Genomic DNA, 12,756 nt, shown 5'->3' with positions numbered 1-12,756 from the left:
ACTGAAAGGCTCCATTATAACCAAGTGCAACACAGAGGTGGTTCATATAAAAGGTCTGGCAGTGAGCAGAGCAGTGTTTGTGTCTTTAAAGCAACATAAGGAAAGAACTCTAAACAGGACGGATCATCTGAGTTTACATTGTTGTTCCGTTGGTGTAAGACAAACTGCAGAATAATCTGAGGAAAGACAGGAGACGGTTTTAGACGATGAGCTCACTGCTCGCTGTCCTTGCTTATTGTGCTCCGTGCGGTTTTTCTGATTTGTCTGTATTTATAAATATGTGATGCAGTGTCTAAGGGGTTTCTGTCAGTTCTGTCAGCATTTGTCATGTTTATCGCCTCTGTCAATCACATCACCCCCTTCAGCTGAGACGGTGCCACAACAGGAGCGGTCGCCTCTTGTGGCAGAAAGCCACCGATCCACCAAAGACGTCTCCTCGTTCTCCTCGACCACGTCCTCGCCGTGGGACTCGCCGGAAAACGCTTTCCAGGCACCCAAACCGGTGCCAGCGCGGGCCCAGAGCGCCCCCATCACCCTGCCGACAGAGCGCATCGACCCCATCAGAAGCCCGCCTGCTGCCAGCCCCCCAAAGAGCGTCGACGCCTTCTCCTCCGTGTCCTGGTCCCAAAGCCAGTGGGTGGCTTTCAGCGACGCGTTTACTCCACCTCACCCTCAGGCCTCAGGGTCGTGCGTCAAGGACCTGCAGAGGCCTCAGTCCACCTCTGGCAGGACAGGTCGCTTCTTCTCTGACGATTCTGCCGACACGCACGGCAAAGCAGCAGCAGGCGGCAGAGAAGAAGAGGACGACGGCTTTGGTTTCTCTGATGTCTTCTCTGGGATTACAGATAAGACGATGGGTGCAACTCCACCGATCAAAGTAGAGAATGGTAACATACAATAACAACTGTTAAATGCTTGAGGTTTGGAGTTTGATTTGTATATATATTTTTTTTTGTGTTGCTTTAACTTTGTCTTGTTATTTTTGTGCATTTGCTTCATATTTGAAGTTGACAGTTACATATTTTGGATGTTTTCTCTTTTTCTTTTCTTTTTTTTCCTCATTATTTTACTTTGCAGACATATGTTGGTTCAACTCACTGCCTGGTTTGCACATGTTTGTCTTTGAGTTTACTTTAATGTAATGTATTTTGGAATGTGTTTTCCTTGTTTCTTTTGAAGGATATCCAATTTTTTTTTTGTCTAATGTTTTGTTATGATGGTTTACAAATAACAGGTTAAAGGGCTGATGCATGATGGTTTTGCATCTGTTTGAGTGATGTCCAGATGGTACCGTGTATGTTTGCGTGTACTGAATCTTTTTTTCCTGTGGTATACACGTACACTCACCAGTAAATCCTTGTTTACATGCGCAGTGCCAGTTCCGCACCGACCTACGACACCGCTGACAGCTGGAGCCCTGGTGCCCCCACCGCGACCCTCCTCCAGACCCAAACTCCCGACAGGAAAACTCACAGGAATCAATGAGATTGTGAGTAATGACGATATCAGGCAGAACAATATCACGACTTGAAACCACAATCCAGGTGGCAACTGTTTTTTTGACCAGTCAGTGTATTTTGATTCTTTTATTGTGTATTCTTGCTGCTCCCACCTACTATTGTAGTACCTTTTTGCACTAAGTTGAGGAATATTGAGGTTTCCTAATCAGTCAATACGCATACCTCCTCTCGGTCCCATATTATGCAAAATCAACTTTTTAATCATTTAAATCCTTATATTTGGGACTCTGGAGGTCCTATCAGACAGCAAAGTCTGAAAAAAGATGACTCACTCATGTTTTTGTGGTCCTCCTCAGTCTAAGTACAGGAGATAAAACACGCAATGTTGACTTTCGCGCTCACTGGGACGTCACAATGCGTTTAAATTCCTGGAATTGTTGTCTTGCGGATCTCTGCTTTGTCCGTAAAAGTGCTGGCAAGGGCAACGGTATCCGAAAACGGGAAGTCCGCAAAGTCCGAGCAAAGTGCTATTCTTGGCTCCACAGTGCAGCACAGAGTCCTCAGAGGATTTATCTGTCCAGTGGATACATGTTATATATGACGGCAATGTGCCTGCTAGAGCCTGCAAATGATCACTTTTCCAAACGCTAACTGCTGTTAGCTCCCAGTAGCCTCTGTGGCTGATGTCATTTCCTGTTCCTTAAGTTTCGTTTTACTTTTTTTTAAGGTGGACCTTAAGACTAAACAGAGCGTTCTGAACAGGGCTGTTTTGGCAGGGTGATTGAACTGCTGTGGTGCTTCATCCTTATGGTATTTTGACCAAAGCATGTCACAGACATGTTCATTAGGACACCAGGGAACTAGGTTAACTTTTTTGTTTTAAATGTTACCATTTATTTATTTATTTTACTGTGCAAATATTTTAAAATTGAATTGTGTAACTTTGATACTATTATGAAATGACTCCCTTCACTCAGGTACGACCTTTCAGCCCGCCCAAAACGTCCAACGCCAGTCCTCCTCCTGCCGCACCCCTTGCCCGGGCAGAAAGCTCCTCTTCCTTGTCCTCGAATGCCTCGCTCAGCGCTGGCAACACCCCCACCGTCGGTGAGCTTCCTCTTCCTCCTCTGTAACTTGACCTGTTTCTTTGACTTTTGATTATCCCTCTCCTTACCTCCTCACCAATATGCTACATGCCGTTGTCTTTGCACCACAATGTGCTGTGTTCTCTCCTTTCTCCCTCTTCCCTCACTCCCCTTCCTTCTTCGCTTTACTCCTTTCCTTACAGGAGCTGAGCACAACTTTGCTCACCCCCTCTACTCCCCAGAGCCAGAGCTGCTCTCCCTTTCTCCTTTTTTTCTACTCAGCCAAAGTGAGTCTGCCTTTCCAAAACACTCCTTTTCCCCGAAGAGACATGTCTTTCCATGGCGCCTTCAGTCATCATCTCTCTGCTTCTTTATATTTCACCGATGCTAAGATTCACCTTTCATCATTACACAGCTTACGACTGCATTCAGCATCACCTCATACCTTTGTGCTTTCTGGCTTTTGTTTATCTCCTCCTTCCCTCTATATGCCTTTAATTTGGCATAAAGAGGATGACATGTTCATAGCGAAGCTGCCTACCTTTGAGAAGCGCTGTGAAACACCAGCAGGTATGGTTTTTAGTTCATACAACAGGACTCTCGTCTGAGTTTAACCCAAAACTAACACTGACGTGTTTGCTCTGCAGTGATTACATCTGTCTGTCTCGTGCGTTCTCCATGTCCATTTGCCTCACTCTCTCGTCATTTAACATAAAAATGTGTTCTTTGTTTGAATAATGAATGATATAACTGGTACGTCCTTGTTAAAGTACGTTTTAATGTGCTGTCTGAGGTCATTCTGACTGTTTAATCGTACTTAATTGTAACTAATGCAGATGTAGCACGAATTGATCTAAAACCGTGTCCTATTTCAGTTTATTGAAAAAAATTGACTGGTTTGCAACGTATTAATGACTGACCTCATGAAACGTAATAATACAAATATTCTTAATTATATTATGCATCATGGCATGATCAAACCTTACTACTTCTGATGTGAGCTTTGGACCACAATGTTATGAGAGTCTGATCCGCAGCTGAGTCAACAGACCTGAACCTCTGTGCCTTTCCCATTCTCTCAGGGACGTCTCGCGGTCCCAGCCCTGTGACCCTGGCATCCCAAGATGCTTTGCCCATTGCCGTGGCCTTCACAGAGTCGGTTAATGCTTACTTCAAAGGAGCTGATCCCTCAAAGTGAGTCTCACATGACCTCCTGCTGCTCACTGGTCCCGACGTGGACCTGCACATGTATACGTTTTTCGCCCGCACAACACAAAAGACGTTGGAAGTTATACTGTACGTTACATGGCGTTGTGTTTCATGGTCCGTGGCCAATGTACACTACACTCAGACATTTGGCTGAACATTTTGCTGCCTCTCACGCTGCATGCGTGGAATGTTTTGCGCGAGTCCGACACCATTCTTTCAGATTGGATAACCTACATGGAGCAGATTATAGTCTGGGGCAGAGAAAACATACAGCCTTTTTTATTAGTTAACTGCTGTTAAATTGCTGCTGTGCAAAAAAAAAAAAAAAAAAAAAGCTTATTTTTGTAGGGATTAGCAAATGGAACATTTCATAAGCGATTCAGTTGAGGCACGGTGTCGGGTTGAGACCCGCTGAGTGTCGTTAACCACCACAGGACAGGCTGGACCCCAAATTAATAAAGACTCTTCTCGGAACCTGTTCTGAAAGTAGATCAATATGAGACTGTGGAGGTTAACATAATGTGAAATGCTGAACCTATGTTAGATTGAATGATAATGCTGGATATCTCATCGAAATAGGCTTTGGTTAGAACTTAAATGTATGTATATAAATAAATATATATATATATATATATATATATATATATATATATACACATACATGTACACGTATGTGTGTATATGTTTATATATATTTACATATATATGTACGTATGTATGTGGATATATATGTATATACGTATGTATGTGTATGTATATCTATATATGTATATACCTATGTATGTGTATATATGTATGTATGTGTATGTATATGTATGTATGTGTATATATGTATGTATGTATGTGTATATATATATGTATATGTGTATATATGTATGTATATATATGTGTGTATATATATATATATATATATAAAGAGTGGATTAGTGGGCTAATAATAATACAAAAATATGTACAAATATATATAATACTAAATATGTATTTAGTTAAAGTGATGAAAAGAAAACGAGCTGAAAGAATTAACAATACTGATAATAAATTAAGTCTAAGTCTTTAAATGTAAGATTTTTGTGATTTTCACACAGCTCCTTATTGATTAAAATATAATATATTTATAAAGAGTAACCCAAGGTGAAAAAGTTGAATCTCTTCCCTCTTACGTGGTGCATCATTTGTTCTCCTGTTGCCGCACTCTACAGGTGCATTGTGAAGATCACAGGAGACATGACGCTGTCGTTCCCCACTGGCATCATCAAGGTGTTCACCAGTAACCCCTCGCCGGCCGTCCTCACCTTCAAACTGAAGAACATCGGCAGGATGGAGCAGATCCTCCCCAACCAGCAGCTGATTTACAGGTGAGGGTTATCCGGGAAACGGATGAAGACAAACTGCCGTGTTTGCGCTGCGACGAAAAGACGGTTCCAGAGTTGATGAGCTGATAAGTTGTTTGAGCTGCGGTTAAGTCGAAGGAGGGGGTTTAGCCTCGATGATGCAAGTGAGAATGAAGGAAATGTAGTTTGCGTCAGCAGCAGGAAATTCAATTAGTAATCCGACGTAAACCTATCATTAAATTGTCAGGGAAGTATTTTCCACCAGACATTAACAGCCAGGTTCTCAACAGCCCATGTCTCTTCTGAAATACTTTGTGCCCAAAAATAGCAAAGAACAGGAGAGTTTATTTAACAGCTGCTTCATTTAACACTCACACCTATTTTGTCTTAGTCAAAGGTTTAAGTGTGTATTTACCCTCACGTACAGTCAGGTTTTTAACATGTCATTAAATACGGGGGGACCTATTTTAAAACACAAACGTTTTGACCAGTTCATTTTTGTTCCTTCAAGACCACATGGCTGGCCTAATTGAATTCAATGGAATTCATGATTTATTAGATGGTTGGATGTAGCGGGGTAATTCTTTCCATGCTATCAGAGCTTTACACACACAGCCAAGCAGCGCGATGAATAATTGAGCCCCTGATTATTCCGTGTGTGTGCATGTGCGTGTGTTGTCTTTCTAACCGTTTGCCTTTTTACCTAGCGATCCTTCCCAAAGCGACTCGGATTCCAAGGACTTCTGGTTCAACATGCAAGCACTGACGTCCTACCTCAGAAAAGCCTTAGATCAGACTCCTTCAGCTTCCTACTATAATGTGGACATCCTAAAATACCAGGTCTGTGAGCCAGCGCTGAGCCGCCAGTGTAATCCAGATTGAACAAATGTCGTGAAAGAAAGCTGTCTGAAAGCATATTTTACCCAAAGTGCTTCACTTCATAGACACCTGATGACTCTTTGATGAACATTAACAAACACTGATATCACAATATTGTCAAAGTGCTGTTTGTGTTTGTCCGTGCAGCCTCAGTTTGTAATAATCTTATAATAATCTGATATTTTTAAATGTTATGGATCAGATAGGATTGACATTAATCTGTGAGTTTTTAAGTGTGGTATCTGTAGGAAGTATGTTTTGTGACAGTCACAAAACAGCTAGCTACGCTAATGCTAATCGAAAACTTGGTAAAAAAATGGTGTTGTGTCTACTGAGGTTGCACAGTGTTTGTATTATGTTAGCCCTACGCTAATGCTAACCGTAGCCTCGCTAGCTTAACTATGGAAATGGGTTTGCCAAGTTAGCTGCAAAATAGCCGTCAGACGCACTGCCTGGTGTAGCGTGGACAAGTTTCCAGCTAAATTATATAACCGTGTGTAAATCTGCCTTTTTCAACATGATTCAAAGATAGAGAAATGAACAGTCATTGTTAGTCCACTTGTACACTATGTATGAATGAATTTAAGGCTTAAAATCCCTTTATGATCTGATAAAAAGAATTAATCTTTGCTCTGGTTTGTGTCAAATTGAGGAAACGGCTTTTGATTTATTTTACTTTGCCTCTAATTTCTGTTTTCACAGCAGCAAATCCAAAATGTGTGTTTAAAAAACGGTGGATTGTTCTAAGTATAGACTCAGGCTGCTGCATTCCACTTCAACTGTGTTCACATAGTTTCTTGGCTTTAGAGGTTAAATAACTAACCGCTCGCTGCCCGTGTCCAGGTGCTGTCCGATGGGATCCATTCCACTCCTCTGAACCTGGCCGTGTACTGGAAGTGCACAGCAACCACGACGGACTTGAGGGTCGATTATCGCTACAACCCGGATTCCATGGCCTCTCCTGGGCCTCTCACTAACGTACAGATCTTAGTGCCCGTTGACGGAGGAGTCACCTCCATGCAGTCGCTGCCCAACTCCATGTGGTGAGATGTGATGTTTGATTGTAGCAGCAGCAGCAGCAGCAGCAGCACAGGAAGTTTGATGCACTGAAGAATGTTTGTGTCTTAGTTCGACAACTGAAGGTATTTTTTATGCCTGAACGCCTGCCATCAGTTAATGGTGTTTTGTTTTCTCAAGAACATTTAGTGGGAATCCTTTCAAACTTGGACTCAAAGTTCAAGTCTTTGACATCACAAAACACACTTTTTTCTGTTAGTTTTGTTGTTAATACAACAAGTTAAAAACAACAGGAGTTGAGCCAAAGTGCTTTAAAGAAAGCAAAGTTTTAAACGGAACAAAACAAAAGTGAAAAGGACAGATGGCAGATTTAAACATCAATATTGAAAAAAAGGGAGTTTTTTTTAAATGGTCCTCCAGTTAATCCTTTGATTCATGAATGAACTGAAAAGACTAAGCTGTTCTGACGTCACAAAACACACTTTTTGATTTCTGTCTGTTTTTGTGAACGTGAAATCCGAGAAACACCTTTCAAATTTTAAAGTGAGTGACTTGCATAATGTTTTTGGTGTCTTGAGCTTTACATTTTTAAGTCCACAAGGGTTTGAGGTTCATTTTCTTTCGGAATTTTAGGAATTCAGAGCAGAACAAGTGTTTGTGGAAGCTCGGCGACATCTCAGAAAAGTCTGAAAATGAAGGTAAGAAATGATTTCCTGAGAAAGGAGTTAAAGCTGTATTACGTAACTTAAATGTAAGCTAAATTCAAACCCCTGTCAAAAGATTACATACTATTGCAGTTTAAATATTGGGACATTATCATGCTGCAAACAGAGTGATGCAATTTAGCTCAGTTACTGAGGCAATGAAGAAGCACATCGCGCAAGTAAAGTGAAACAACTTCATACAGCAGCACTGTGGCGGAAAACACCAAGAAGTGCTCATAGAAACCTTTTTCTGACCCAAGTACGTGCTGTGATAAAGTGCGGTGCAACTCACCGAAACACCAAACCAAAACATTATTGGTGTTGCACGTTATTAGTGAAGCCAGGATTTGAATGTAACATGTTTAATCTCCCATAAAAACAACAGGATCAGTATAAGTGCCATTGTTTGTGTTTGTGTTTGACCTCAGGTGCCGGCTCTCTGAGGGCCAAGTTTGAGTTGTCGAGTGGCCCGACGAACCCGTCCACTCTGGCAGTGCAGTTCATGAGTGAAAGCAGCACTCTGTCTGGAGTGGACATGGATTTACTGGGGACTGGATACAGACTTTCCCTCAGCAAGAAGAGATTTGCCACGGGTATGTTTTCATGCTGGGCCACACGGATGGTGGAGTGATTAGTACTCTTGTCTTTGCAGCATGAAGACCAGGGTTTGAGACCTGGTCGGGTTTTATTTTCTTTGCAAAGAAAAGGTCATTCTTCACACTCGTGATCCTTGCTGGAGAAAGACCCAGAGCATAGCGAGCCCTCCACATTTATACCAGGGCAACTCCCCTTTCGCATTCCTCCAATAGACAAAGGAGTCTGCCTTTCCAGGCCATGTTTTCACACCTCTTTGTCTACTGCAGGTATCAGGGATGTTGTAGGAAGGTGCACACAATATAATATACAATACACAATACACAAAAGGATCTGGTGTTCTGTGTTCGGGAAAGGCTCTAGTTCTGAGACAAAGAAATTGAATTTGCCATTACAGTCGGAAAACAAGGGTCTTTCTGCACGGAGGTTGCATGTTGGTGTGGGTTTTCTCCAGGTTCTCCAGTTTCCTCCCACAGTCCAAAATCATACAGATTAGGCAAATTGGATGCTACATACATAGGTGTGAGAGTGAATGGCTGTTTGTCTCTATGTGTCTGTTTGTCTCTATGTGGCCCCGCGACCCTCGTGTGGAGGATAAAGCAGTAGAAGATGGATGGATGTATCGTATCATCAAATCAAACTGTTTTTTTTTTCTTTTTCCTTTAGGACGATATATGGCAGATTGCTGAAGCGTTCCCACCTCTCATGATTCACACACAAATTTTGCAGCTTTGTAAGACGTCCTGAACCTCTGGACCCACCTGAGCACAGCTGTGCATTTGCTCAGGAGGCAAAAAAAAAAAATCTCACTACAATAAAACAGCACTGAGTATTGAACACTGTTTAAAAAAGAAAAAGAACGAAAGAAAAAAGAATAAAAGAAAACTAAGATGAGCTTTCAGGAACTGTGTAGATATGAAGTCTAATAACTCATCAGTTCACTTTTGTATAGTCAGAAACAATTTATGGATTAGATATAAATCTATATTGTATTTGAAATCATCAAAAAAAAGGAAAAAAGTGCACTAACAATCTTTCACATGCTCTTTTTCTAATTATCTTTCCCCCCCCCCTTTTAGAGCTTTATTTGAAATCTAAAACAAAACCATGTATGTGTGGGAAAGAAGAGGCGTCTCCTTCTTTCCCTCTGAACTGTAAATATTAACACTTGACTTTTCAGCTCTGACTTAACACTCAAATCAGTTTTGTTGTGTTTTCTATACGATCGTGTGCAAATGTAGCCATGACGGTGGAACCGCGTCCTTTTCCTCTCTCACACACTTGTGGCACAAACTTTATCTTTAAAATAACACTGAAGTGCTTTCAAACAATTGCAAAAAAAACAACAAAAAAAAAACAGAAGGAAAAATCCTGACCTCAGTGCCTCCTCGTTGACTGTGGATCTATCGGCAAAAAAAAAAAGGTGCTTCAGTGTCTTACCCGATTTCCAGATTTAAGCTACATCTCTGTGATAAAGTGCGGCGAGTTTTTTTTTAAACAATCGCCCCCAAATGGGCTCTGTGATCGGTCAAAATTGTCAGTCGTAGTTTGTCTTTTATAAACCCTTAATTCTTATTCTTGATCGAATAAAATAGCTCCGCATCTCGACTGTAAAAACATTGTGTCAAATGTTAGATGCTTTTTAAAAGTCAAAAAATCAAGCTGTAGCTTTTTTTTTTAAACCCGCAGTGTTTTTAATCCTACATTTGTGCCCCGAGGATGTGCCTGACTCTTAACTTCTCTCTTCGTGTTTTCTATACTACAGCACAACTAATGAGAATAGCACCAACATTGTGCCAGTTATGTTTTTTTTTTTTTACTTTGTTATTTGGATACTGAAGGGAACGCTTTTTTTTTTTTTGTCCTTTTTATTACGACCGTCTTCCACAAACGAATCGAGTCACGTTATAGGCTTCTGCTCGTTTCTCTCACCCGTTTCCCTTTTCTCTCGTCCGTTCGACCGCGAACCTCTCGCGTACTCGCTGTGCGCACGTTAAGGCCAAAATGGAACGATCGAAATGCCTTATCGCGACTCGTCGGCACCGTGTCATCCGATTGTCATTTCCAGTTCCCCTGTGATAGATTACTAATCTGTTCCGCCTCTCACACAACGAATGCTGGGATTAGCTTTAGCTTCCGTCTCGTCTTTTTTTTTAACGAACACAGAGCTGCTGCTGAAGCTGTCGAGGCCGTCTTACGTCTAAGTGTAGTACTTGTTTGTCACTTCATTGACCTCATGCTTGCAATGATCCTGAAATTGGTTGATGGTGTATGTGGCATATGCGCGCAGATGCAATAAATCGCCTGGAAAGCTGTGATAGAAAAATCGATGAACCCCTTTTAGGAGGAGGCAGGAGTTTCATACGGTGAGCGTCGGTCCCCTCAAACACGCAGTTTTATCCTCCGTGACGCAAAAAACACGACTCATTCTACTGTTTTACAGCTGATTTAAACTCATTCAGCTTCTCATATCTGGTGAAATCATACATTAGTAAAAATCGAAGCCTTTGAAGATATTTCAGAGCCAGATATTTTCTGTCTGCTGAACCTAAATCCGCCAAATATTCGGTCGTTCGATGAGTTTACATGAAATCCAAACATTGTAGCATTAGGCGTTTGTACAGGGGAAAAAAAAAGAGTCACGACGCTGTGGTTTCTCTCACAGTTCGAATTTTTGAATCTAATGCGTTTTTATTTTAATAAAGGAAAAGACCACAGATTCTGCGATCATCACACTCAGTATTAGCAAGCTGGTTCTTGCTGTCCCCGCAAAAAAAACAACTTTCTAGATGAATTTGTGAAGGCTCATTTTGTTCAGGTCACGTTTGTTGGTTTCTTTCTTTTATATGTTCTATATGAAGAGCAACAAATTTTGTAAATGATTCTCATAAATTGTACATATTTACCAATATCAGCCACTTTTTGTTGTCTTTACCTTATGATTTCTCATTGTGCCTGTATTAAATGTGTAATATATGAATATATACAAATATATGAAAATGACTACTTTAAGTGTGTTTTGCGTCATTTTTGTAACCCTAATATATGTATCTATATATGTGTATATGTATGTGTATATATATATCTATGTATATGTATATATATAATATTTCCATATATACATATATTATATGTATATATGTAAATATTATGTCTATTTAAATATATATGTATATGTGTGTATATATACAGATGTGTATATATATATATGTGTGTATATATATATGTGTGTATATATACAGATAGATATATATATGTGTTTATATGCCTGTTTTTCCGGAATAACTTTCATTATCCGTAATTTGCAGTTTACTGCATGTTAAAATAGTGTGTAAACATTCTGAAATGTAGAAAAAGTTTTATTTATAAGAAACGCCATAGTTGGAAACAAACACCAGATTTGTGCGTGTTGAATTTGACATTTGAACAGTATAAAAGATTTAAAATAACATATTAGAGTCTTTGTCTCAATGTGCAAAAACAAAAAAAATGGAAACTATGTACACCCGTTTTTTTCCAACTCTCTCATCTCAAAGGGGCCAATTCTCCGGCTTCATGCAACTGCACGAGTGAAATTACCGTAATAACTGCACGCCGGCTTTGACATGCAAATTCTCAGCTTTTAGAAACTGTTGAAATTGTTCGGATAGCACAAACCGTCGCGTAATTACGGTAATGCGGAGTGATCATGGTCACATATGTAATTGTATTAGCGACTGGATTCTCATATTGACGTTTTACTTATTCTCCGTGGCATATTCACAGCTTTACAAAGTCAAAAACCCGTCAGCCGTGACATTATCCAACAGTCGGGCCTCGTCGTGTTGGGAAGCGGCGTGGGATCGGGTTTGTTTGCGCTTCACGGCGAGAGACACGCAGTCTTGATCCATTATTTACAAAGACGCACAATAAAACGAAAACACAACTCGCTGGTTATCCAGGAGCACTAAATATTCCTATCCCTACTCTGATGTTTGACAGGGAGTTTTTTTGAAAAGAGACAATAAAGAGGACTATATACGTCACTGAAAATGAAACGGTCGGTTGCCTTGAACAAAAATCCAGATTTCTATGGATTTGGCAAACAGAAGTGCACCACATGACAAAATGTGCAACATGAGTTTAGATGTTTTGATGCAGAAATGTTACATATTGTATCTTTAATGGATTAATGAGCTTGTGGAAATAGAAAGGCAGTTTTCCTCGCTTCCTTCCTTCCTTGCATGATCATTAGGTCATCGGAGAAGTAAAATAATGACAATAAACCCAATAAAACCTCTTTATTTCTTTATTATTATTTTGAAAATGGTGCTGAAGACGGACATTTTCAGCAGGTGTGCTTCGGGAAAAAGGTTGCGATGTTGCACGGTTGCACTGAAATGACCTTAATTCATCCGTTTCAGGCGCAGATGAAAGAAAATATACACATACTGCTGATGAAATGTTGAGAACTGAAAGGTCAGAAGTCGTGAGATAA

General features: G+C 40.5%; 1 protein-coding gene across 1 annotated transcript in view; it reads left to right on the top strand.

The window, feature by feature from the left end:
* Positions 1 to 11,229, top strand: part of fcho2 (FCH and mu domain containing endocytic adaptor 2) — a 44,616-nt gene extending 33,387 nt beyond the window's left edge. Inside the window, exons 20-31 of the mRNA XM_083899797.1 lie at positions 366 to 887; positions 1,374 to 1,489; positions 2,438 to 2,567; positions 2,749 to 2,832; positions 3,056 to 3,115; positions 3,628 to 3,739; positions 4,954 to 5,109; positions 5,793 to 5,925; positions 6,808 to 7,007; positions 7,615 to 7,679; positions 8,114 to 8,278; positions 8,946 to 11,229. Of these exons, the coding sequence (XP_083755923.1) occupies positions 366 to 887; positions 1,374 to 1,489; positions 2,438 to 2,567; positions 2,749 to 2,832; positions 3,056 to 3,115; positions 3,628 to 3,739; positions 4,954 to 5,109; positions 5,793 to 5,925; positions 6,808 to 7,007; positions 7,615 to 7,679; positions 8,114 to 8,278; positions 8,946 to 8,968 (1,766 nt within the window). The 3' untranslated portion in view covers positions 8,969 to 11,229. The remainder of the gene's footprint in view (positions 1 to 365; positions 888 to 1,373; positions 1,490 to 2,437; positions 2,568 to 2,748; positions 2,833 to 3,055; positions 3,116 to 3,627; positions 3,740 to 4,953; positions 5,110 to 5,792; positions 5,926 to 6,807; positions 7,008 to 7,614; positions 7,680 to 8,113; positions 8,279 to 8,945) is intronic.
* The last annotated feature ends 1,527 nt before the right edge of the window (positions 11,230 to 12,756 follow it).

Source organism: Microchirus variegatus (assembly GCF_963457635.1).
Source record: "Microchirus variegatus genome assembly, chromosome: 1".
NCBI lineage: Eukaryota > Metazoa > Chordata > Actinopteri > Pleuronectiformes > Soleidae > Microchirus > Microchirus variegatus.
This window is presented reverse-complemented; position numbering and strand designations above follow the sequence as displayed.